The sequence below is a fragment of the Ranitomeya variabilis genome, chromosome 2 (genome assembly GCF_051348905.1).
Source record: "Ranitomeya variabilis isolate aRanVar5 chromosome 2, aRanVar5.hap1, whole genome shotgun sequence".
NCBI lineage: Eukaryota > Metazoa > Chordata > Amphibia > Anura > Dendrobatidae > Ranitomeya > Ranitomeya variabilis.
This window is the reverse complement of record NC_135233.1, coordinates 1062572258-1062599061: the sequence shown is the minus strand read 5'-3', so window position 1 is coordinate 1062599061 and position 26804 is coordinate 1062572258. Positions and strand designations below refer to the sequence as shown.

Genomic DNA, 26804 nt, shown 5'->3' with positions numbered 1-26804 from the left:
AACGCGTCATCTGGCACGATTCACTTCCACTTTGTATTCTGACAGATGCAAACCCATTGATATCGGACGGCTTGTCAATAAATACAGGAAGGCACCAAAGCCATTTAGAACTACAAAAACCCAGTAAGAGGACTACAAAATGCGCTTCCTGGTGAGTAGATCCATCTCAGCCGCAACACTGACAATCTTCCAAATGCGAGTACCACTATATTTCACACTCATGCAATGATCCCATCACATGCACACAGTTCACAAAAGGCATAGGCAATTCTTCCCAGTTTTTGGAGCAAATTATTGAATGCAAAATAACTCACCAGGAATGGAGATAGACCAACTCTCAGTAAAAGTGAAGTACAATTGTAAGAACAAGCTTCTTACCGTATGCCGCAGCTTTACAATTCACTTTTACAGGAGGGTCCGTTCTCACTCAGGATGGGATAAATGAATGTTTGGTCTCGGGACTTTTCAGCACCAAAATTCTGTGAGCGAAATACACTCTCGTCGATGCCTTTTGAACTCCAAATGAATAAGATTTGTTTACACTCTCGTCGATGCCTTTTGAACTCCAAATGAATAAGATTTGTTTACACTCTCGTCGATGCCTTTTGAACGCCAAATGAATAAGATTTGTTTACACTCTCGTCGATGCCTTTTGAACTCCAAATGAATAAGATTTGTTTACACTCTCGTCGATGCCTTTTGAACGCCAAATGAATAAGATTTGTTTACACTCTCGTCGATGCCTTTTGAACTCCAAATGAATAAGATTTGTTTACACTCTCGTCGATGCCTTTTGAACTCCAAATGAATAAGATTTGTTTACACTCTCGTCGATGCCTTTTGAACTCCAAATGAATAAGATTTGTTTACACTCTCGTCGATGCCTTTTGAACGCCAAATGAATAAGATTTGTTTACACTCTCGTCGATGCCTTTTGAACTCCAAATGAATAAGATTTGTTTACACTCTCGTCGATGCCTTTTGAACGCCAAATGAATAAGATTTGTTTACACTCTCGTCGATGCCTTTTGAACTCCAAATGAATAAGATTTGTTTACACTCTCGTCGATGCCTTTTGAACTCTAAATGAATAAGATTTGTTTTCTTAGCACTCAGGAAATCAATACAGCACAGCCTTGTATGGTGTACTCAGGACTTCTGGTGAATTAACACATATAGGCACTATAAATCGTGTCACAGAAAAAAGGAAAAAGTTCCCTCTGAACTATGAACCAACAGGAAATTTAGGGGCGTGAATAGAAAGGTGGGTTTTATCCGATTTATAAGCTTGTCTGAATGAGCCCCAACCCAAGTCATGTTCACTGCAAACAGTCAAAAAAGCGGCGGGATGGCATTTACCCTGCGGGGAAATGTAGTATTCGAGGGCGCCATGAAGAGAATGGCTGTCCTTGTAATAAATCTGCCTGTAAAGGGTCTCTCCATCCTGGTGGTCCCCCTTTGCTGTGCATATGCTCTAACAAGCTCTCCGACACCTTTTAGGACAGGAGCCAGATACATGCTGGAGATCAGACACTTGCTCCACTACTTCCTTCAGGCCGGGCTTACTTTAGGTCTCCAAGTCACATGAAAGACCCTAAACCTCTTACCTGCTAGAGCCCAGGTCTATCAAGGACTGAGTCTTCTGCATCCCGGTACTACCGAATCCTCCGGCCATTAACGAGAGCGAGCTGTTGTGAGGCAGCGCTGAAAAAGAACCACAAGACATCCATCCATCAGTAAAATAATATAAGTGTGGAAAATAGGGACAAGTTCACACTGGGTTTCTCCTGCAGATTTCCCGCAGATTTAACCCTTGGTTTAGCATTTTCACCCCTTACTATATTTTGTGACTTTGTAAAGTTACCGACTTCCCATTGAAATCATTGAGAAGATTATGCATTAGTATTTGAAGCCTTTTTTATTTGCCTCCTGGAGCAAAATCTGCTACAAAATCCTTGCCACAAACAGGATTAAAACATTCCCTAAGGCCAGATTCACACATCAGTATTTCAGGGACCGCTGGTCTCATAGCCCTGGACTCGACACCCTTATTAAAAGGAATCTGTCAGCGGGTTTTTTTGTCATGTAATCTAAGAGTAGCATCATGTAGGGGTTGAGATCCTGATTCCAGAGATGTGTCACTTGTTGGGCTGCTTGCTGTCATCTTAATAGAATCCGTGGTTTCTCTGCTGCAGATCTAGCAGAGCTCTGAATGCTGAGCTGTGTACCACCCGCCCCCCACCGATTGGCAGCTTTCTGTCTATGCACAGTGTACACACTAAGCTGCCAATCAGTGGTGGGAGCGTGGTTTCACATAACAGTTGACTAGGAGGAACGAGACACCTAGTCCTGTAGTGATAATCTCCTGCTGATAAAACGCCGATTGTACTGAAACAACACAGCCTAGTAAGCGACATCGCTGTTATCAGAGTCTCAGCCTTTAAATAATGCTGCTCTCAGATTACATAGTAAAAATATGCTGACGAATTCCATTTAAGGCCTATGAGGATGTCAAGTTTGGATTACAAGACTTACGGCCGGTCTGTGCATCACAGTCTGTACTCAGGCCACGAAACATGGATGTTTTTATCCAGTGGAAGAGATAAAAGTTTTGGGGGGCTTCAATAACAGATCTTGTTCTTTTTGGGCTACGTTCTCATCTATTAAGTTTTTTTGCCCCCACCATTTTCTGTGGCAAAAATTAAACAATCAATGGATCTTATAGATTTCAGTGAAAGTTAATTTGACCACAAAGTTTATACGTAACTTGGAGAGATGATTATTAATGGCAGTGGACAGAGGGGGTCGGACTGATTAATTTCTTAACATATTTTTATGGAAGCTGGAGCAAATTATCTGACACCGGGGTCCGAATCGCCTACTTCCCCCACACGGGAATAAAGGCAAATGATACAGCAGCCACCACTAGGGGGAGCCAAGCTGCCTACTGCATACAGCTCTGATTATAGAGGGGCTACACAGAGAAAAACTGAGCGGAGACCCCAGTACTTCAAGGTGAAAACAAAGCTCCATCATAAAGGTGAAAAATACATTAAATAAAATGCGATAAATACATGTACACATATATGTCGCCTACAGAAGCAGACAGATCGCAGACACTTACTTGAGGACAAAGGCACAGTGAAAGAGGACAGGAGGGAGGACGTTCCTTTTGGCAATGTTGATGATGAGCCGACAGAAGGCACCAAGGGACTAGACATAGGCATGGGTGGCAGAGAACTCATTGAGGTCAACGAAGTGGTGGGTGCAAGGGGTAACAGCGTGGGCAGAGATGGCGGCATGGACAGGTTTGGCATACTTCCCATTCCTGAACGTAGAACATAAAGGACCAACATTACGCTGAAGACATGGTTCATCTAAGGATATAGAGATCGCGAAAGATGCTCTGACCAGGAGAGTCCGGGTCACGTGAATATGTCACATTACTGTATACGACGCCCAGTGTGCAGCATGGTACAAAGCAGGAGAAGCGGAGCAGACCAGACTAACCTGTAACTTACAGACTGAGTCCGAGGACTGGTCAGTGCTAATACCTGTGCACTGCTCCGAAGCGGGTCAGATAGCAGGATCCGGACAACCTCGGAGCCCTGCGCTCATCCAATGCTGAAGCTACGAGCCTGAGGTAAAGCTAACTCTACTGGCTTTCGATCAGGAGCACACCGCTCTCCAGCCTCCCGATTATCATGGGGCAGGGCACTCCTGAATGACCGACCGCTCGGACCTGCGGCGTGGGAATACTGCTGGCCCGAATCGTGCACTCTCTGATGCTGCAAGCACCTCCAGCTGATTGAAGGTGATGCAACAGCCTTCCCTTTTATTGTGATACTCATCATTTGTGCACAGAAAGCCAAATGTGGTCCCCCATTAAAGGGGGTGAATGCATCTGACCTGGGAGTTGTGGGAATTAATGTCTTGTCTCCTGGAACACTCAATATTTGTCACATTTTGATAGTACTGATTATCGGGAGCCCTTTAGCTTCTCTGTAGCTTACCGTCTGACCATTAAGGAAACTGCTGTCCATGGAAGGGTTTTCCTTCCTTTTACAGGAGACTCCGGCTGGCTAAAAATTACCAGTGATGTTATAAGGCTCATTAATGGGTCAGACTTAAGAGTTGGGGAAAAAAAAAAGTAGTTAGTTGTCTCAGAGCAAAGTCCTGTGAACCTTCTCCTACCTGGTGCCTCTTCTGATCAGTAAGCCGGATGTGATGTCATACACGTCTCCTCTTCCGATTACTAATCCGGATGTGATGTCATACACGTCTCCTCTTCCGATTACTAATCCGGATGTGATGTCATACACGTCTCCTCTTCCGATTACTAATCCGGATGTGATGTCATACACGTCACCTCTTCTGATTACTAAGTCGGATGTGATGTCACACACGTCGCCTCTTCCGATCAGTAAGCCGGATGTGATGTCATACACGTTACCTCTTCCGATTACTAATCCGGATGTGATGTCATACACGTCACCTCTTCCGATTACTAATCCGGATGTGATGTCATACACGTCGCCTCTTCCGATCAGTAAGCCGGATGTGATGTCATACACGTCACCTCTTCCGATTACTAATCCGGATGTGATGTCATACACGTCACCTCTTCCGATTACTAATCCGGATGTGATGTCATACACGTCGCCTCTTCCGATCAGTAAGCCGGATGTGATGTCATACACGTCTCCTCTTCCGATTACTAATCCGGATGTGATGTCATACACGTCACCTCTTCTGATTACTAAGTCGGATGTGATGTCATACACGTCACCTTCTCCAATTACTAAGTCGGATGTGATGTCACACACGTCACCCCTTCCGATTACTAATCCGGATGTGATGTCATACACGTCACCTCTTCCGATTACTAATCCGGATGTGATGTCATACACGTCGCCTCTTCCGATCAGTAAGCCGGATGTGATGTCATACACGTCTCCTCTTCCGATCAGTAAGCCGGATGTGATGTCATACACGTCTCCTCTTCTGATCAGTAAGCTGGATGTGATGTCATACACATCTCCTCTTTCGATTACTAAGCCGGATGTGATGTCATACACGACGCCTCTTCCGATTACTCAGCCGGATGTGATGTCATACACGTCTCCTCTAACGATTACTAAGCCGGATGTGATGTCATACACGTCACCTTCTCCGATTACTAATCCGGATGTGATGTCATACACGTCACCTTCTCCGATTACTAAGCCGGATGTGATGTCATACACGTCGCCTCTTCCGATCAGTAAGCCGGATGTGATGTCATACACGTCACCTCTTCCGATTACTAAGTTGGATGTGATGTCATACACGTCACCTTCTCTGATTACTAATCCGGATGTGATGTCATACACGTCACCTTTTCGGATTACTAATCCGGATGTGATGTCATACACATCTCCTCTTCGGATTACTAATCCGGATGTGATGTCACACACGTCACCTCTTCCGATTACTAATCCGGATGTGATGTCATACACGTCACCTCTTCCGATCAGTAAGCCGGATGTGATGTCATACACGTCTCCTCTTCTGATCAGTAAGCTGGATGTGATGTCATACACGTCTCCTCTTCCTATTACTAAGCCGGATGTGATGTCATACACGTCACCTCTTCTGATCAGTAAGCTGGATGTGATGTGATACACGTCACCTCTTCCTATTACTAAGCCGGATGTGATGTCATACACGTCACCTCTTCTGATCAGTAAGCCGGATGTGATGTCATACACATCGCCTCTTCTGATCAGTAAGCCGAATGTGATGCCATACACGTCTCCTCTTCTGATCAGTAAGCCGGATGTGATGTCATACACGTCTCCTCTTCCGATTGCTAAGCTGGATGTGATGTCATACACGTCACCTCTTCCTATTACTAAGCCGGATGTGATGTCATACACGTCACCTCTTCCTATTACTAAGCCGGATGTGATGTCATACACGTCACCTCTTCCGATTACTAAGCCGGATGTGATGTCACACATGTCACCTCTTCCGATTACTAAGCCGGATGTGATGTCATACACGACGCCTCTTCCTATTACTAAGCCGGATGTGATGTCATACACGTCACCTCTTCCTATTACTAAGCCGGATGTGATGTCATACACGTCACCTCTTCCTATTACTAAGCCGGATGTGATGTCATACACGACGCCTCTTCCTATTACTAAGCCGGATGTGATGTCATACACGTCACCTCTTCCTATTACTAAGCCGGATGTGATGTCATACACGTCACCTCTTCCGATTACTAAGCCGGATGTGATGTCACACATGTCACCTCTTCCGATTACTAAGCCGGATGTGATGTCATACACGACGCCTCTTCCGATTACGAAGCAGGATGTGATGTCACACACGTCACCTCTTCCAATTACTAAGCTGGATGTGATGTCATACATGTCTCCTCTTCCGATTACGAAGCAGGATGTGATGTCATACACGTCACCTCTTCCGATTACTAAGCAGGATGTGATGTCATACACGTCTCCTATTCCTATTACTAAGCTGGATGTGATGTCACACACGTCACCTCTTCCAATTACTAAGCTGGATGTGATGTCATACATGTCACCTCTTCCGATTACTAAGCTGGATGTGATGTCATACATGTCACCTCTTCCGATTACTAAGCTGGATGTGATGTCATACACGTCACCTCTTCCTATTACTAAGCCGGATGTGATGTCATACACGTCACCTCTTCCTATTACTAAGCTGGATGTGATGTCATACACGTCACCTCTTCCGATTACTAAGATGAATGTGATGTCATGCAAGTCAAGTCTGGCCAAGAAGCCAACCGGTAGCAGAAGGTTTCACAGGTCTGTGGTCCAGGCTACCAATGAGACTACTGAATCAGGGTTTCCCAAATAGCACTGCTCAATCCTGTAAGATATTTTTGAGTATTTTCTAGATGAGATCTTCCAGAGAGGAAGTATGTCAATTAAAAGAAACAGTTTCCATTAAAAGATTCATCAAGGGCTTCTTATCCAGCCAAATGGTTGCCTGCTCTGCACTGACGAGAGGGGCAAATACCTAAAAAAACTGTCTACACATGAAAGCGTCTTCCTTTTGGAGTTGATGCCGCCTCTTTAGTAAACCAGGAATCAATCTACGAGATAGCTGCCGCTAATAAGTGTCTTTAGGTGATTTCCTGCTCCATCTTTGCCACCAAACTATTTCTTTCTGCTCCACCCCATTTGCTCTATACCATGACGCATTGCACACAGTTCAAAGAAATATCAGATTTTAGGAAAAGAAAGAGATATCATCAGGGGATGATGAGCACAGAAAAAAAAAAAAAACACACCAAAGCGAGAAGACATTAATGGCGAGAAGACTGGCGGCTGCTTCATGACTGGCGGGAGCATCATCGGCAGCGTCTGACCCTGCAGCTTCAGTTTTATCAGCTTCATTGCGATGGAGAACTCCAGCTGGTCCATTCTTCCGTCTTTGTTCAGGTCTGACAGGCTCCTTCCAAGACATCAAGGAGAAGAGAATGGTTAACACGTGTCCTCCATCACTGCTCATAACAAGGGAGGAGTCAACTAGTAGGTCCCGGACATCACTGTTGTCTGGGGGAACATTACACGACTCGCCCAGATACATACATTGGGACATACACCCGTGTACACTGTGACAATGAGGGATAGGGACCTGTGTTATCTACTGTCATTGTACAGGAGGAGGAGGTGAGCTGTGACATCACCTATTGTGAATGGTGGATCCTGTGTTATCTACTGTATATAGAGGTGTTATCAGTCATTGTACAGGAGGAGGAGGAGGTGTGCTGTGATATCACCTATTGTGAATGGTGGATCCTGTGTTATCTACTGTATATAGAGGTGTTATCAGTCATTGTACAGGAGGAGGAGGTGAGCTGTGACATCACCTATTGTGAATGGTGGATCCTGTGTTATCTATTGTATATAGAGGTGTTATCAGTCATTATATAGGAGGAGGAGGTGAGCTGTGACATTACCTATTGTGAATGGTGGATCCAGTGTTATCTACTGTATATAGAGGTGTTATCAGTCATAGTACAGGAGGAGGAGGTGAGCTGTGATATCACCTATTGTGAATGGTGGATCCTGTGTTATCTACTGTATATAGAGGTGTTATCAGTCATTGTACAGGAGGAGGAGGTGAGCTGTGACATCACCTATTGTGAATGGTGGATCCTGTGTTATCTACTGTATATAGAGGTGTTATCAGTCATTATATAGGAGGAGGAGGTGAGCTGTGATATCACCTATTGTGAATGGTGGATCCTGTGTTATCTACTGTATATAGAGGTGTTATCAGTCATTGTACAGGAGGAGGAGGTGAGTGTGACATCACCTATTGTGAATGGTGGATCCTGTGTTATCTACTGTATATAGAGGTGTTATCAGTCATTGTACAGAAGGAGGAGGTGAGCTGTGATATCACCTATTGTGAATGGTGGATCCTGTGTTATCTACTGTATATAGAGGTGTTATCAGTCATTGTACAGGAGGAGGAGGTGAGCTGTGACATCACCTATTGTGAATGGTGGATCCTGTGTTATCTACTGTATATAGAGGTGTTATCAGTCATTGTACAGGAGGAGGAGGTGAGCTGTGACATCACCTATTGTGAATGGTGGATCCTGTGTTATCTACTGTATATAGAGGTGTTATCAGTCATTGTACAGGAGGAGGAGGTGAGTGTGACATCACCTATTGTGAATGGTGGATTGTGTGTTATCTACTGTATGTAGAGGTGTTATCAGTCATTGTACAGGAGGAGGTGAGCTGTGACATCACCTATTCTGTATGATGGATCCTGTGTTATCTACTGTATATAGAGGTGTTATCAGTCATTGTACAGGAGGAGGAGGTGAGCTGTGACATCACCTATTGTGAATGGTGGATCCTGTGTTACCTACTGTATATAGAGGTGTTATCAGTCATTGTACAGGAGGAGGAGGTGAGCTGTGACATCACCTATTGTGAATGGTGGATCCTGTGTTATCTACTGTATATAGAGGTGTTATCAGTCATTGTACAGGAGGAGGAGGTGAGTGTGACATCACCTATTGTGAATGGTGGATCCTGTGTTATCTACTGTATAGAGGTGTTATCAGTCATTGTACAGGAGGAGGAGGTGAGTGTGACATCACCTATTGTGAATGGTGGATTGTGTGTTATCTACTGTATGTAGAGGTGTTATCAGTCATTGTACAGGAGGAGGTGAGCTGTGACATCACCTATTCTGTATGATGGATCCTGTTATCTACTGTATATAGAGGTGTTATCAGTCATTGTACAGGAGGAGGAGGTGAGCTGTGACATCACCTATTGTGAATGGTGGATCCTGTGTTACCTACTGTATATAGAGGTGTTATCAGTCATTGTACAGGAGGAGGAGGTGAGCTGTGACATCGCCTATTGTGAACGGTGGATCCTGTGTTATCTACTGTATATAGAGGTGTTATCAGTCATTGTACAGGAGGAGGAGGTGAGCTGTGACATCGCCCATTGTGAACGGTGGATCCTGTGTTATCTACTGTATATAGAGGTGCTATCAGTCATTGTACAGGAGGAAGAGGTGAGCTGTGACATCAGCTATTGTGAACGGTGGATCCTGTGTTACCTACTGTATATAGAGGTGTTATCAGTTATTATACAGGAGGAGGAGGTGAGCTGTGACATCACCTATTGTGAACGGTGGATCCTGTGTTACCTACTGTATATAGAGGTGTTATCAGTCATTGTACAGGAGGAGGTGGTGAGCTGTGACATCACCTATTGTGAATGGTGGATCCTGTGTTATCAGTCATTATACAGGAGGAGGAGGTGAGCTGTGACATCACCTATTGTGAACGGTGGATCCTGTGTTACCTACTGTATATAGAGGTGTTATGATCTTAGGCAGGATTGAAATGACTGATAAGGAGGTTGCTCATAAAATCATCTGTACAGAATACAAAGTATGAGTTTAGTATAGGGACAGTAGCCAGTGTGAAGCTTTTGTGTGAGATTACATATATGATGACAAATTCCCTTTGAGAAGAAAGTCACCACAGTACAGCAGTTATTTTCCTCTGCAGAATGCCCCTCTATGGAATATTCCATACGGCTGAAGAGGACACTGACGTCCATCAGCCCCACCGACACCCTGAAGGAGCGTGTACACCCTGGCTGGGTGAGTGGGCTCTATGGATACATGCGATACATCCGGGAGCTTTCCCCGTGCATTCAGCAAATGGAAACCGCAAACCCTGTGTGAACACAGCCTCACTCCATGCAAGGAGGAGCAATGAGCCGGACTGACCACAAGGTACGTGAAGAGCTATCATACTGGGGGAGCAGAAAGAAGAGAAACACAACAAAGAAAGTAGAAAATTTCACTTCTTCAAAAAATAAATAAATAAATAAATAAATAAATAATGAAGTCCAGGAATATTATGGCATAAATGTGGCCGGTTATTGTAGAAATGTGCCAGGAGTGTAACGAAAACGACATAACCGTTGCCTTCATACACGGGATCCACTGGATTCCTCAGATAATATGTCTTTGTAAGACTGGATACTTTTTGCAGAAAATTAAAAGAGTTAGACCTGAACGTATCACTGATCATCTGACAGTTCACGGGGGGTAAATCTCCCCCGATACAGCAGGAAGCTTTCTCTTCTATGTTACAAAACAATAAAAGATCCTAAATGTTCTTTTTATTTTCTGACTGTAGATTTTCATCTTCTGTTCTCTATCAATGGTTATGTTGCCTCAGCGTCTGTTATTATCTAGATATTTACAGTAGCCAAAAGAAAGAAGTCTAGAGACTTTATGGTGGAGTGTTGTGGGCGTGCTCTGTGGGCTGTGCAGAGGTCCTTCTGCAGGGAGTGGGAGGAGGCGAGCTGTGTCCTCATGTATTGTGAATGGTGGATCACCAGATACATATATATTGGTATTACTATTGATATCCTGCATGTGATAATGAGTAGTGATGAATGTGCTGGGCTAAGGTGTTATCTGAGCATGCTCGGGTGCTAACTGAGTGTCTTCAGCGTGCTTGAATAATATGTTTGAGTCCCCGCGGCTAACAGTGTCCAAATATCGCTATGGGGTCCCTGCCTTATTAATGGGGTGACCAAACAGAATAATTTAAAAAAAAAAACAACTTACCATATCTCCGCCAGGACAGCAGGCGGCAGCCCGGACTGTAAGAAGAAGGTTCTTGCTTGCTCTCCTATGGGAGGAAGGTCACACCATTACTGACATCTCAGAAAGCACCGAGTTTTTCCCGCTGGGACCGGTTGGGCTCATCAGACGTTACTGCTTGGGTTTGGGAGCCAATTTAAAGAGCTGAAGAACTCTAGTGTTATATAACCTGTAGACATGGGAGCTCTTAAATCTGACACACAGACAATGGCGATGTACAAAGACCACTGCCAAGAATGCAAATCACCAGTACAAGTTCGGAATGCTGGGGGATTTCAGTTCTGAAGCTTGAAGAATGGTTAACGCAGCTTATGTCCGGTGAAAATGAGCGATCAACTACCCAGGGGATAGGTCATACCTTACAGATGGGTGAGGGATCCTGCGCCGACCCACAAAACGGCGCACTTTCATCACTGTCAGCATGGAGCCATGCTTGCGATGACTTTCGGTGCTTAGAAATAAATTGTACCCCCAAGAATAAAATAACGACAGGCGACAATACTAACTGTGCGCAGGAACGCGGAGCATCTGCTTGACAACACTCCACACTGCTGTGCTGCGCCGTACCTGGCTCTGCTGTGTCTGTGCAACTTTTACCCATAGAGAAGCTCCGGTTGCATTGTAATAATTAACCCATTAACCTTCTAATGACCCCAACGGACCATAAAAATAAAGCATCCTGAATTCTAAAGTTCAGGTTTGTCAATGAACTGTGAAGTCGCCAGCATAAATCCTCATGAACAGGAAAATCCGCATCACAAGACTGCAGTGTAATTAATATTTAATGAGACTTATCCTTAGTGAATGCACGCCAGGGATGGAGCGCTACGGCTGGACTAGGGGACTGTAACTGTCCGAATTCAGCAAAGTCAAAGATAAATGTATTTGAATGAGAATCTCTATTATTTAATGCCATGTTGGAAAAAGGATAAAAATAAGTGCACAGTAATTAATAAATCTTTATAAATATAGAAAAAAAATGACCCATGGACAGAGAGGAAGACAAGTTTTTTCCTTACCCGCAGTCACCACTAGGGGGAGCTTAGGGAAAACGGATTTACCATTGAGCTCAATGTACAGGAAGTAGGTATATAGCACCATCTAGTGGTGGCCGTAGGAATATAAATTATAAAAAGCTGATTTTTTTTTTAAGAAGAAACTCAAATTTGTGGGATTCACTGAAGTTAATGTTTAAAACATGAGTAGCATAAGATTAAAAATTGTATTTAAAGTTACAGAAGCATTTTTTTTTTTTGATCCACTTAGCCATAGGGCACAGAACCCAGTGCAAGTATTAATATACTTAATGAACGCAGTCCTCTTCTATTCTCAGCACCCCTTCGGTATTCTTCTGCACCACATCATCACCGACCAATGTAACGAGCCAGATTACATAGTCCCGGTAAAAAAAACTTTTGCAATTCATTACTTTGAGAAAAATGACTTCTTGGCCACAAAGGACGCGTTTTGTGACCCGGCTGTGAAGTGCGGTGCAGAATAGGACCAGAACAGGAAACATAGGAAAGAGAGAGAAAAAATAGAGGAAAAAAAAAAAAGGATAGAGCGAGAAAGAAAACACATTAGAAAGACATGGGACAGACATGGGACAGAGGTACACCAGCTCCGGGGCTCAATGATAAAGCCGACATGGCAGAATAGCTGCCGGCGTCAGCTCAGCGGCCGGTGAGATCATCTGCGGATTAGTCGGACACACTGCGTGACTGGACTTTTCTGGGACTTTGCCATCAGAGCTATTAACCACATGCATGAGAGGGTGAACAGTGCGGGGTAATGGGAAGAGCTGAGCACTGCAGCAAGAAAGCATGATAGAGCCCGAAAAATAAAGTGAGGAACACTTAAAAATGTAAGAGCTGCCCTGTAGCCGGCCAGACGGCTGAAACCTGCCAGCGTGCGTCCCCCCGCGCTCCTCCAATGCTGCAGAGACAGTGTAGTTTCTTCCAGCCATCTGTGAGTGCGCAGTTCTGCTTACCGGCTCACCATACTGCTGGTCGGAACTGTCAATCAGGAGTGTACTGTCCCCCGGCGGGGCAGAGAGCGAAGGAGGCGGCGGGCAAGGAGGCAGTGAGCTATTCAAGTGCTATGTTGAGACAACCCTTTTAAGAGCTTACTTTTTTTTCCCACAAAAGAAGTTCATCAGCAGCTGAGTAGTGTATTAATAGGACTGCTGTCCATCTTTAAATAACAGTTTGTGACTAACATGGGAAAGTGATGTGTAGGAACTGATAAAAAAAATAATAATAATGTTGGCGGCGGGGCAGGAAGAATTATTGGGACCTGAAAATCTCAGGGGCTGCATATAATTAATCTGCTTTGCTAGGCAAATATATAAGGGTTTAGGAACGGTCAGAAAGGGAAGTCTCACCAGTAATGAGTCCACCTGTGGGCTTCAGGCTGGCAAACTGCTGGTCGTGCTTAGCCCGCTCCTCCGTAGTGATCGCCCACATGGTTGGCCCTCCTGCAAAGCAAAACAAGCAAAGTTATAGAAAGTTCTGAGAAGAAAGTCGGCTTCTTGCAGTAACACATCCAGATCCACCGCACACAGGAAACTCCAACGTACGACGCTGGCGCTTACCCCCCCCCCCCCCATCACCACTTCCACAGCTCCGATAGGAGACGGCCCTCCGAGGTCTACAGGGGAAGTCACTCCTGCCGGCAGTTTATTTTTTGCAACTTCCTGCTGCCTCTAACTCTAGAAATTCCAAGGTCCTCAAATGTTTGTAAGACCTTCTCACTGCCTGGCTTGGGTCTGCTCAGGATTATTCTAATAGTACCTGGTGCAATGCTTCGTTCATCCTGCGGAGGCACTGCAGGGAAAATCCACAATTAGTGCCAGGATTCTCCGTCGATCACAAATGATTGCTGGATGATGACCTTGAAAAGATACGATGGTTTATCTGATAAATCGGTGACGGTATGTGCCATGGGTGATGGACGCTTCTGATATGGTGGCGTTTTCCACATCCTACAGCTTAGGGGCTTTGTAATGTTAATCACACACCTAGTACTAATTATTGTGCTGCCCGCTGGTTGTTCCCTCCACCATGTAAGAAGGGTGCAGGGTCTGGCCGACCCTCCTCTGTCATCGGGCTTTGCCTTAATCACAGCACGGACTTAATGTGCACAGATCTAGCAGAGCTAAATGTGTCACCCGGCTGTTTATTCTCTGCACTGTGCCAACACCTGGGAAAACCCACACGATAATGCAAGGTGGTGTCTGCATGTGATGTGATGAGCTCAGCTCTGCTACATACTGAAGCTTCCCTGATATAATAGCTGCGGTCACCAGTAAACAGGAAAAGCTCAATTCAGAAGGAGATGATTCAGCTTCTACTGTCCGACTCATGCCTGGTCATATAATGTAGGTACACAACAAATGCACCAGCAGAATAGTGAGTGCAGCTCTGGGGTATAATACAGGATGTAACTCAGGATCAGTAATGTAATGTATGTACACAGTGACTGCACCAGAAGAATAGTGAGTGCAGCTCTGGGGTATAATACAGGATGTAACTCAGGATCAGTAATGTATGTACACAGTGACTGCACCAGCAGAATAGTGAGTGCAGCTCTGGAGTATAATACAGGATGTAACTCAGGATCAGTAATGTAATGTATGTACACAGTGACTGCACCAGCAGAATAGTGAGTGCGGCTCTGGGGTATAATACAGGATGTAACTCAGGATCAGTAATGTAATGTATGTACACAGTGACTGCACCAGCAGAATAGTGAGTGCAGCTCTGGGGTATAATACAGGATGTAACTCAGGATCAGTAATGTAATGTATGTACACAGTGACTGCACCAGCAGAATAGTGAGTGCAGCTCTGGGGTATAATACAGGATGTAACTCAGGATTAGTAATGTAATGTATGTACACAGTGACTGCACCAGCAGAATAGTGAGTGCAGCTCTGGAGTATAATACAGGATGTAACCCAGGATCAGTAATGTGTATTACCCAATAACCAGTAGTTTATTAGATAGTGATCTGTTCCTGTGAAATATGGAAATTAGATAGTGAGCACAACTTGCTACTTGCTTCACTCTAATGGGTTTTGATGTGAGCAGTCGGACCTGACATGTGGGTCACCTGCCATTGTATTTCCCACATGCTTTCTACTCCCCTGATGGGGGAAGAAGGTGTAGGAGATACAACACATGATTAGCCGCCTTTACTTGGGGACAGTGCTTGTCAGGGCAGGAGCAGCACAGGGGCATGCCAGGGACTATCAGGAGAATCCCCCCCTCCGTACACTTACTCTTAATACCCCTGCTTGTGCCTGTGACCTGCTGAGAACAAGTTCAGCTGAAAGTGGTGAGACCAAACTATGTGTTACCAAGTACTGGTAACCTCAGCAGAAGCACTGTATCACTTTGTGTTCTTTGTTTGTTATCACTTGATTTATCCAGTTTTCATTATTATATTGAAAGTTATGTTTTATTCAATAAAATATCTCCTTACTAATTAGAAAATATAGAAGGATCAGTATACAGTACTGGCTGAGCAGCCTTCCTACAGATCGGACACCGCACCATATCACAGTGTGCCATACCTCCGGAGCCAAGAGACTATAATCTCCAGTCTGCTGAAAGTCTCAGTCACAGAGAAAATGACTCCGCGCTGCGCAGAACGGTCACAAAACACAGCTACCCAGGCCTCCACCATGCCAAACACTGGGTCTGTCTCTAGTACAAATGCGGCGCCCCAGGGTCCTGGTCGTGGCAGTGGTATTGCTTTCCTCTCGGGGAGAGTCTTGCTACGTTTGGAGGCAAAGAAGGATAACTGCATCCAGGTATCACAAACATGCAACACATTTCACACTCCAGACCACCAGGGGGAGCTTTTGCTCCTATTTATTAGGTCACTCCCCAAATCTACTATATAATTGTCTAAGGGTCACTTCCGTCTTTCTGTCTGTCCTTCTGTCTTTCTTTCTCTCTGCCACGGATATTCATTATTTGCGGCCTCTGTCTGTCATGGAATCCAAGTCGCTGATTGGTCTCGCCAGCTGCCTGTCATGGCTGCCGCGACCAATCAGTGACGGCCACAGTCCGATTAGTCCCTCCCTACTCCCCTGCAGTCAGTGCCCGGCGCCCACTCCATACTCCCCGCAGTCACGGCTCACACAGGGTTAATGCCAGCGGTAAAGGACCGCATTATGCCGCGGGTAACTCACTCCGTTACCGCCGCTATTAACCCTGTGTGACCAAGTTTTTACTATTGATGTTGCCTATGCAGCGTCAATAGTAAAAACATCTAATGTTAAAAATAATTAAAAAAAATAAAAAATCATTATATACTCACCTTCCGCCGCCTTTCCCGCTCCTCACGACGCTCCGGTGACCACTCCATGCAAGCGGCAGGGTCCGGTGGCAAGGATGGTATGCGACAAGGACCTGCCATGACATCACTGTCATGTGACCGCGACGTCGTCACAGATCCTGCGCGCCTGTGAGAAGGGCGAGTACAACCCCAAGAACACCATCCCAACCGTGAAGCGTGATGGAGGACACATCATACTTTTGGGACTGCTTTTCTGCAAAGGGAACAGGATGACTACACGGCATTGAAGGGAGTGTGTATGATGTCATGTATTGTGAGATTTTGGCCAACAACCTCCTTCCCTCAGTAAGCGCATTGAAGATGGATCATGGCTGGGGAAGACATGACAATGACTTGAACCACACAGCCAGAGCATCTAAGGAGTGTCCCTGTAAGAAGCATTTCAGGGCCCATTAGAGGCCTAGCCAGTCTGCAGACCTGAACCCAATAAAAAAAAAAAATCTTTGGAGGGAGCAGGAACCTAATGTTGCCCAGCGACAGCCCCGAAACCTGAGAGATCTGGAGAAGATCTGTATGGAGGAGTGCAGTGTGTGCAAACCTGGTCAAGAACTACAGAAAACATCTGACCTCTGTAATTGCATACATACATTATACAAATAAAATTATTATTATTATTATTATTATAATTGCAAACAAAGGTTTCTGTACCAAATATTAAGTTCTGTTTTTTTCTACTGTATCAAATACTTATTTCATGCAATAAAATGCAAATAAATTCTCTGGATTTTATTCTTAGATTAAGCCTCTCAAATTTGTAGGACCTACGATAAAAGTTACAGACCTCTCCGTCCTTTGTAGGTGGACTTCGGCAGTTTATCACAAATGCTTACTTGACTATAATATATATATATATATATATATATATATATATATATATATATATATATATATATATATATATATATATATATATATACATATATATACACACACACACACACACACACACACCGTATATACTCGAGTATAAGCCGAGATTTTCAGCCCTTTTTTGGGGCTGAAAGTCCCCCTCTCGGCTTATACTGGAGTCATACCCAGGGGTCGGCAGGGGAGGGGGAGCGGGGGCTGTCTAATTATACTCACCTACTCCTGGCGCGGTCCCTGCAGGTCCCTGCTTCCCCGGCGCCGGCAGCTTCCTCCTGTAGTGAGCGGTCACATGGTAACGCTCATTACAGTAATGAATAGGGGTGGAGCCGCATATTCATTACTGTAATGAGCGGTAACCGCTCACTACAGGAAGAAGCTGCGGCGCTGGGGAGCCAGGGACTGCACAGCGCCAGGAGCTGGTGAGTATAATGGGGAGGGAGAGCGCTGCGCGATATTCACCTGCTCACCGTTCCGGGCGCCGCTCCGTCTTCAGCGTCCTCTGCAGTAACGCTCAGGTCACTGAACGTCAGTGCAGAAGACGCTGAAGACGGAGCGGTGGCGGAACGAAGTCAGGTGAATATTGAGAGTGCCGGGGGCCTGAGCGACGAGAGGAGAGTATGTGATTTATTTTTTTTTTATCGCAGCAACAGCAAATGTCTGTATGGAGCATCTTATGGGGCCATAACATTTGTGCAGCACTATATGGGGCAAGTGTCTGTATGGGGCCATAATCAACGTTTGTGCAGCATTATATGGGGCAAATGTCTGTATGGAGCATCTTATGGGGCCATAATCAACATTTGTGCAGCATTTTATTGGGCAAATGTGTCTATGGAGCATCTTATGGGGCCATTATTAACCTTTATGCAGGATTATATGGGGCGTATTTTGTATGGAGCATCTTATGGGGCCCTCATGAACTGTATGGAGCATTATATGGGGCTCCTGATTCAATATGGATATTCAAAAACACTTAACCTACTGATGTCTCAATTAATTTCACTTTTTTTGGTATCTCTTTATTTTTGAAATTTACCAGTAGCTGCTGCATTTCCCACCCTAGGCTTATACTCGAGTCATTAAAGTTTTCTCAGTTTTTTGTGGAAAAATTAGGGGGGTCGGCTTATACTCGAGTATATACGGTATAATACATACATATATATACATATATATATATATATATATATATATATATATATATATACACACATACACACACACACACACACACACACACACACACACACACACACACACACACACACACACACGGTTTTGCAGGAAGCTGAAGCACAAGTCCGACTCTGCTATATCTCAGCATCATAGCAGATAAAGATGAATGTGATTTAAAAACAGAAAGAGGATAGTAAACAAACATCCAGGAGCAGACAGTAATCCTATATATTGCAGTCTATCTACTCAGTCCCAGCAATATGTGGAGACGTACTCACCATTCAGGGCCGTGGGAAAGTGAGGCATGGTGTTCCGCAGCATGTCTTGTTAACTCCAGGCCATCTGCAAACACACAAACACGGTCCTTGTTAATAATGATGCTGAGCGTGGGCCCCGCTGTGCGCACACTACGCTGCTTCTTAATGACTGACGGGAAGACAATGGTGGGGGCTGACGGTGGTCCATGAATGGGGGCTAGGAGAGGTCACTGTATATTAGAAGGTGGACACGACACCCACTACTGTACCCTGTGTGTCTGGAGATGAATCAGTGACACCGGATGGTAGTAAATATTTGCTGGCACAGACTTCATTCCGGGCTGCTGCACACTGACTGCTAATGTATACGGTTAAGTTCCGAAAGACATTATAGGGGGAAGAATGCAGCAAAAAAAGGGGGAAAAAAATCCCAAAACATTGCGGATGTCAGATAAAAGCAACTTACATCCCAAGTAGTGACGAGAAAAAATTTTATTTTTTCATTATTATTTTACTTGGATTATTTTAAAGGTTTTGCAAAATGAGTAACAGGTCTACGGAAAAAATATATTTTTGGATATATCATGAACCCATTACAATCAATGAGCTTTTTATTTTTTGTTTTTCAGGTCTGACTGTACCTTTAAAAAGTGACCTATGTCCAACTTTGAGCCGCATGGCGGACCTATCTCCACAATGCTGATCAACGGCCTTGTAGGAAAAATACAAAACACACAACAAGCATGGACCTCATCTGTTTGCTGTCGGAAGGGGTCAGAGACTCTACCTTTTTTTTTTTCTTCACTAGAAAAATGGATGCAACAGGGACTGTAATTGTAAATGACAAGGACCAAATACGGATCTAGCACACTGACAAGGGGAAAAGAAAAAATAAACACAGGTATCGCAGAAGCGATGGACTAAGACAAAAAATGGACTATGAGAACAGAGACATGAAATCGGAAGAGATGGGAGTAAAAAAGGGCACCAAGAATTACATTTTTCAATGGATAAAATGGATAGGTTTCTGTTTGCATCCGTTTTTGGCCTTTTTTTTGTGACCTGGTACCATAACAAAAAGGATCCCTGAAAATGGAAACAGGAGTCTAGGACACAACTTCTTTTTAGAGCTTTTTTTTTTTTTTTTTTACTTAAGTGAATGTATTTTAGGCTAAATAAAATTTTTATCCTAAAACCGATGAACTTAATTAAAAAAAAAAAAAAAAATTGCCCTAAAAAGAATTTCAATCCGAGACTTGCATTAAATTACCCTTTGGGTTTAAATTTTGGACACTTTAATTTTATTTCCATGACAATTTCTGCCTGGAAAAGGGACAAAAATAAGAATCCACCAGTGAGCTGACTCTGAAGGGACAGATTGTAACCCCTTTATTTTTTTTCTGGTTTTTTTGTGCTGTCTCTCACAGACAACATCAGGAGTCTGCTAAACTATCTGACAGGAATAAATAGAGTGACAAACTCTCTCTGACGGGTTCTCCGTTAACTCATTCTGCAGCTTGCAATGAACTCTGCGGCAGAAACGCCAATAAAGGCAAAATTTTTAGTGAACTAAAATTATTGCAAAAGAAGTTATGTTTGTGAGGAAACTGAATATTTTTCTGTTATTCAAACATTTATTATTTATCCAATGTAAATAGATTTACTTTTTTTTATACATTTAGGCTATGTGCACACGTCAGGATTTCTTGCAGAAATTTCCTGACAAAAAACGGACATTTCTGCCAGAAATCCGCATGCGGTTTTTACGCTTTTTTTGTGCTTTTTTTTGGCATTTTTTCCAAATGCATTAAATAGCGGGAAAAACGCGAAAAATCCGCAAAATTAATGAACATGCTGCTTTTTTACCCCGTTTTTCGCGAAAAAAAACGCATCATGTGCACAAAAATTGCGGAATGCGTTCTAAATGATAGGATGCATATGTATGTGTTTTTTATGCGTTTTTATAGTGCTTTTATCGCAAAAAAAACGTGAAAATTCCTGAACGTGTGCACATACCCTTAGAGGTTTTTTTTTTTGTTTTTGTTTTAAAGCTGGGGAAAGAGGCGATAAAGGCTAAAACAATCATTATTTTCACATTCTCCAGGTTTAATTAAAGAACAATCACTATGGTCAGAAGTCTCGGGTCATCTGCAGCTAAGGACAGTCAATGGCTGATGTGACATCGCCGATGCCAAGGAATGGGGAGGAAATCGGTCATGAAGACCACCCCTGTCCATATGCAACATTAGGGCAGATCAATAGGGGTTGAGTTCTCCTCGATTCTCGGCTTATTGTCAGACGAAATATTTAGACTACGTCCAAACAGAGGGGGCTTTTTGGAACAGGTCTGCTCTGTAAAATTACTTGGAAAAAACTTGGTCTCCACTTATTCATTCATATTGTAAAATCACTTTGCTGTTTATATGTTAGATTTTCTGCACTTTTCTGCCTCTATACGTTTTGATAAATGTCTGGTTGACTTAAAAAAAAAAAAAATATGTGCATGTCACTCCAAATAGAAAACACTCCAGATTGGGCACTGACCAATCAAAAAAAAGTTACAAAAAATAAACACACACTTCAGGAAATAAAAAGTCTCCAAGGCTCTGTGCACAAGCAGACTTACCGTAAATTTTTTTAATTTATTTTTTGAAGAGTTTTTGGCAGGCTGAGCAAATCCACCTCTAAATCTAAAGATTAAAAAACTTTCTGCTACATAAACTCTTAAAAAAAACAAAAAAGAAAATCAAACACACACATGTGCATATATAGCGAAACTTGCCTATGACATTTCTATAAATCTACAGCCATCAATAGAGCAACTTCCCTCAGGGGCCCAATAGTAAAGCACAGCTCTTTGATATTTTGCAGCAGCTGAACACAGAAAACCAAACACAAACGTCCATATGTTTTGCAATAAGCCAATCACAAATGCAAATTTACCGGTAGATATCTGACAAACCATATGTCTTCCCTCACTCCACCCTGGCTACAGCTTTATCTACTGACTCAGATACATTCTGTCTATAAGAAGACTGAAGAAGAAACAATGTAAAGAAACAAAGTAAATGTACAGAAAACAAACATATAACATTGCAGAACATCTATTGTTAGGGTACCGTTACACAAAACTATTTACCAACGATCACGACCAGCGATACGACCTGGCCGTGATCGTTGGTAAGTCGTTGTGTGGTCACTGGGGAGCTGTCACACAGACCGCTCTCCAGCGACCAACGATGCCGAAGTCCCCGGGTAACCAGGGTAAACATCGGGTTACTAAGCGCAGGGCCGCGCTTAGTAACCCGATGTTTACCCTGGTTACCATCGTAAATGTAAAAACAAACAAACCGTACATACTCACATTCCGGTGTCCGTCAGGTCCCTTGCCGTCTGCTTCCCGCACTGACTGAGTGCCGGCCGTAAAGTGAAAGCAGAGCACAGCGGTGACGTCACCGCTGTGCTCTGCTTTTACTTTCCGGCCAGCAGTCAGTCAGAGCAGGAAGCAGACGGCAAGGGACCTGACGGACACCGGAATGTGAGCATGTACGGTTTGGTTTTTTATACATTTACGATGGTAACCAGGGTAAACATCGGGTTACTAAGCACGGCCCTGCACTTAGTAACCCGATGTTTACCCTGGTTACAAGCGAATGCATCGTTGGATCGGTGTCACACACAACGATCCAGCGATGACAGCGGGAGATCCAGCGACGAAATAAAGTTCCAAACGATCTGCTACGACGTACGATTCTCAGCAGGGTCCCTGATCGCTGCTGCGTGTCAGACACAGCTATATCGTATGGATATCGCTGGAACGTCACGGATCGTACCGTCGTAGCGACAAAAGTGCCAATGTGAGACAGTACCCTTAATGCCTGTATATAAGAGTACAAACAGATCTCCAAGAAATATGATAGTATACCTACTGAAATACTGCCCCTCTACACGAATATAACTACTATAATACTGCTCATATGTACAAGAATAAAACTACTATAATATTGCCCCCTATGTACAATTATATAACTACTGTAATACTGCTCCTATGTACAGGAATATAACTACTATAATACTGCTCCTATGTACAGCAATATAACTACTATAATACTGCCCCTATATACAAGAATATAACTACTATAATACTGCTCCCTATGTACAAGAATATAACTACTATAATACTGCTCTTATATACAAGAATATAACTACTATAATACTGCTCCCTATGTACAAGAATATAGCTACTATAATACTGCTCCCTATGTGCAAGAATATAACTACTATAATACTGATCCTATATACAAGAATATAACTACCATAATACTGCTCCTATGTACAAGAATATAGCTACTATAATACTGCCCCTATATACAAGAATAAAACTACTATAATATTGCCCCCTATGTAAAAGAATATAACTACTATAATACTGCTCCATATGTACAAGAATAAAACTACTATAATACTGCCCCCTATGTACAAGAATATAGCTACTATAATACTGCCCCTATGTACAAGAATATAGCTACTATAATACTGCCCCTATGTACAAAAATATAGCTACTATAATACTGCCCCTATGTACAAGAATATAGCTACTATAATACTGCCCCTATGTACAAGAATATAGCTACTATAATACTGCCCCCTATGTACAAGAATATAACTACTATAATACTGCTCCTATGTACAAGATTACTACTACTACTAGATGGTGGCCCGATTCTAACGCATCGGGTATTCTAGAATATGCATGCGTAGTGTATAGCACAGCCCATGCAGTACATTGCGCAGCCCACGCAGTACATTGCGCAGCCCACGTATATAGCAATGTGGGCATGATATCCCTGTTAAAAAAAAAAAGAATTACAATAAAAAATAGTTATATACTCACCTTCCGTTGGCGCCTGGATCCAGGAAGCGGTTACCGACGCTTGGGATCCACCGAAGCTCCGCCAGGCCGCTCGCGCCGGCCGCAATCTTCCGTTCCCAGGATGCATTGCGAAATTACCCAGATGACTTAGCAGTCTCGCGAGACCGCTAAGTCTTCTGGGTAATTTCGCAATGCATCGCTGGGAACGGAAGATGGTGGCCGGCGCGAGCGGCTCGGCGGACTACGGAGTGTGAGTATAGCAGTTTTTTGTTATTTTTATTATTTTTAACATTACATTTTTTTACAATTGATGCCGCATAGGCTGCATCAATAGTAAAAAATTGGGGACACACAGGGTTAATACCAGCGGTTACGGAGTGCGTAACCCGCGGCATAACGCGGTCCGTTACCGCCGGCATTAACCCTGTGTGAGCGGTGACCGGAGGGGAGTAAGCGGGCGCCGGGCACCGAGTGCGGGGAGTAAGGAGCCGCCATTTTCTTCCGGATTGTGCGTGTCGCTGATTGGTCGTGGCAATGGTCGTGGGTGTTTTGCCACGACCAATCAGCGACTTGGATTCCATGACAGAGGCCGCAACCAATGAATATCCGTGACAGAAAGACAGACAGACGGAAGTGACCCTCAGACAATTATATAGTAGATAATTATACTGCTCCCTATGTACAAGAATATAACTACTATAATACTGCTCCTATGTACAAGAATATAACTACTATAATACTGCTCCTATATAGCAGAATATAACTACTATAATACTGCCCCTATGTACAAGAATATAACTACTATAATACTGCCCCTATGTACAAGAATATATCTACTATAATACTGTCCCTATGTACAGGAATATAACTACTATAATACTGCACCTGTGTACAAGAATATAACTACTATAATACTGCTCCTATGTACAAGAATATAACTACTATAATACTGCTCCTATATAGCAGAATATAACTACTATAATACTGCCCCTATGTACAAGAATATAACTACTATAATACTGCCCCTATGTACAAGAATATATCTACTATAATACTGTCCCTATGTACAGGAATATAACTACTATAATACTGCACCTATGTACAAGAATATAACTACTATAATACTGACCCCTATGTACAAGAATATAACTACTATAATACTGCCCCTATGTACAAGAATATATCTACTATAATACTGCCCCTATGTACAAGAATATAACTACTATAATACTGCACCTGTGTACAAGAATATAACTACTATAATACTGCCCCTATATACAAGAATATAACTACTATAATACTGCCCCTATATAGAAGAATATACCTACTATAATACTGCCCTTATGTACAAGAATATAACTACTATAATACTGCCCCTGTATACAAGAATATAACTACTATAATACTGCTCCTATATACAAGAATATAACTACTATAATACTGCCCCTATGTACACGAATATAACTACTATAATACTGCTCCTATGTACAAGAATATAACTACTATAATACTGCACCTATGTACAAGAATATAACTACTATAATACTCTCCCCTATGTACACGAATATAACTACTATAATACTGCTCCTATGTACAAGAATATAACTACTATAATACTGCCCCTATATACAGGAATATAACTACTATAATACTGCCCATATATACAGGAATATAACTACTATAATACTGCTCCTATATACAGGAATATAACTACTATAATACTGCTCCTATGTACAAGAATATAACTACTATAATACTGCCTCCTATGTACAAGAATATAACTACTATAATACTGCTCCTATGTACAAGAATATAACTACTATAATACTGCCCCTATGTACAAGAATATAACTACTATAATACTGCCCCTATATACAGGAATATAACTACTATAATACTGCTCCTATATACAGGAATATAACTACTATAATACTGCTCCTATATACAAGAATATAACTACTATAATACTGCCCCTATGTACAGGAATATAACTACTATAATACTGCCCCTATATACAGGAATATAACTACTATAATACTGCTCCTATGTACAAGAATATATCTACTATAATACTGCTCCTATATACAAGAATATAACTACTATAATACTGCCCCTATGTACAGGAATATAACTACTATAATACTGCCCCTATATACAGGAATATAACTACTATAATACTGCTCCTATGTACAAGAATATATCTACTATAATACTGCCCCTATATACAGGAATATAACTACTATAATACTGCTCCTATGTACAAGAATATATCTACTATAATACTGCTCCTATATACAAGAATATAACTACTATAATACTGCCCCTATGTACAAGAATATAACTACTATAATACTGCCCCTATATACAGGAATATAACTACTATAATACTGCTCTTATGTACAAGAATATAACTACTATAATACTGCCCCTGTATACAAGAATATAACTACTATAATACTGCCCCTATATAGAAGAATATACCTACTATAATACTGCCCTTATGTACAAGAATATAACTACTATAATACTGCCCCTATATACACAAGAATATAACTACTATAATACTGCCCCTATATACAAGAATATAACTACTATAATACTCTCCCCTATGTACACGAATATAACTACTATAATACTGCTCCTATGTACAAGAATATACTATAATACTGCTCCTATATAGCAGAATATAACTACTATAATACTGCCCCTATGTACAAGAATATAACTACTATAATACTGCTCCAATGTACAAGAATATAACTACTATAATACTGCTCCTATGTACAAGAATATAACTACTATAATATTGCTCCTATATAGCAGAATATAACTACTATAATACTGCCCCTATGTACAAGAATATAACTACTATAATACTGCCCCTATATACAAGAATATAACTACTATAATACTGCCCCTATGTACAAGAATATAACTACTATAATACTGCCCCTATGTACAAGAATATAACTACTATAATACTGCCCCTATATACAAGAATATAACTACTATAATACTGCCCCCTATATAGCAGAATATAACTACTATAATACTGCCCCT

General features: G+C 42.5%; 1 protein-coding gene across 8 annotated transcripts in view; it reads right to left on the bottom strand.

Annotated features, from left to right (window-relative positions):
* The window catches only part of ITSN2 (intersectin 2), a 135922-nt gene that overhangs the window by 95653 nt on the left and 13465 nt on the right, over window positions 1-26804 (bottom strand). For 7 of the 8 annotated variants that reach the window (XM_077291508.1, XM_077291510.1, XM_077291509.1 and 4 more), the window contains exons 2-7: window positions 18893-18956; window positions 13592-13684; window positions 11173-11236; window positions 7334-7497; window positions 3125-3328; window positions 1608-1704 (exon numbers count right to left, since the gene is read on the bottom strand). In XM_077291508.1, coding sequence (XP_077147623.1) covers window positions 1608-1704; window positions 3125-3328; window positions 7334-7497; window positions 11173-11236; window positions 13592-13684; window positions 18893-18935 — 665 coding nt within the window. In that variant the 5' untranslated portion in view covers window positions 18936-18956. The remainder of the gene's footprint in view (window positions 1-1607; window positions 1705-3124; window positions 3329-7333; window positions 7498-11172; window positions 11237-13591; window positions 13685-18892; window positions 18957-26804) is intronic. The other variant, XM_077291511.1, reaches the window with a different exon arrangement.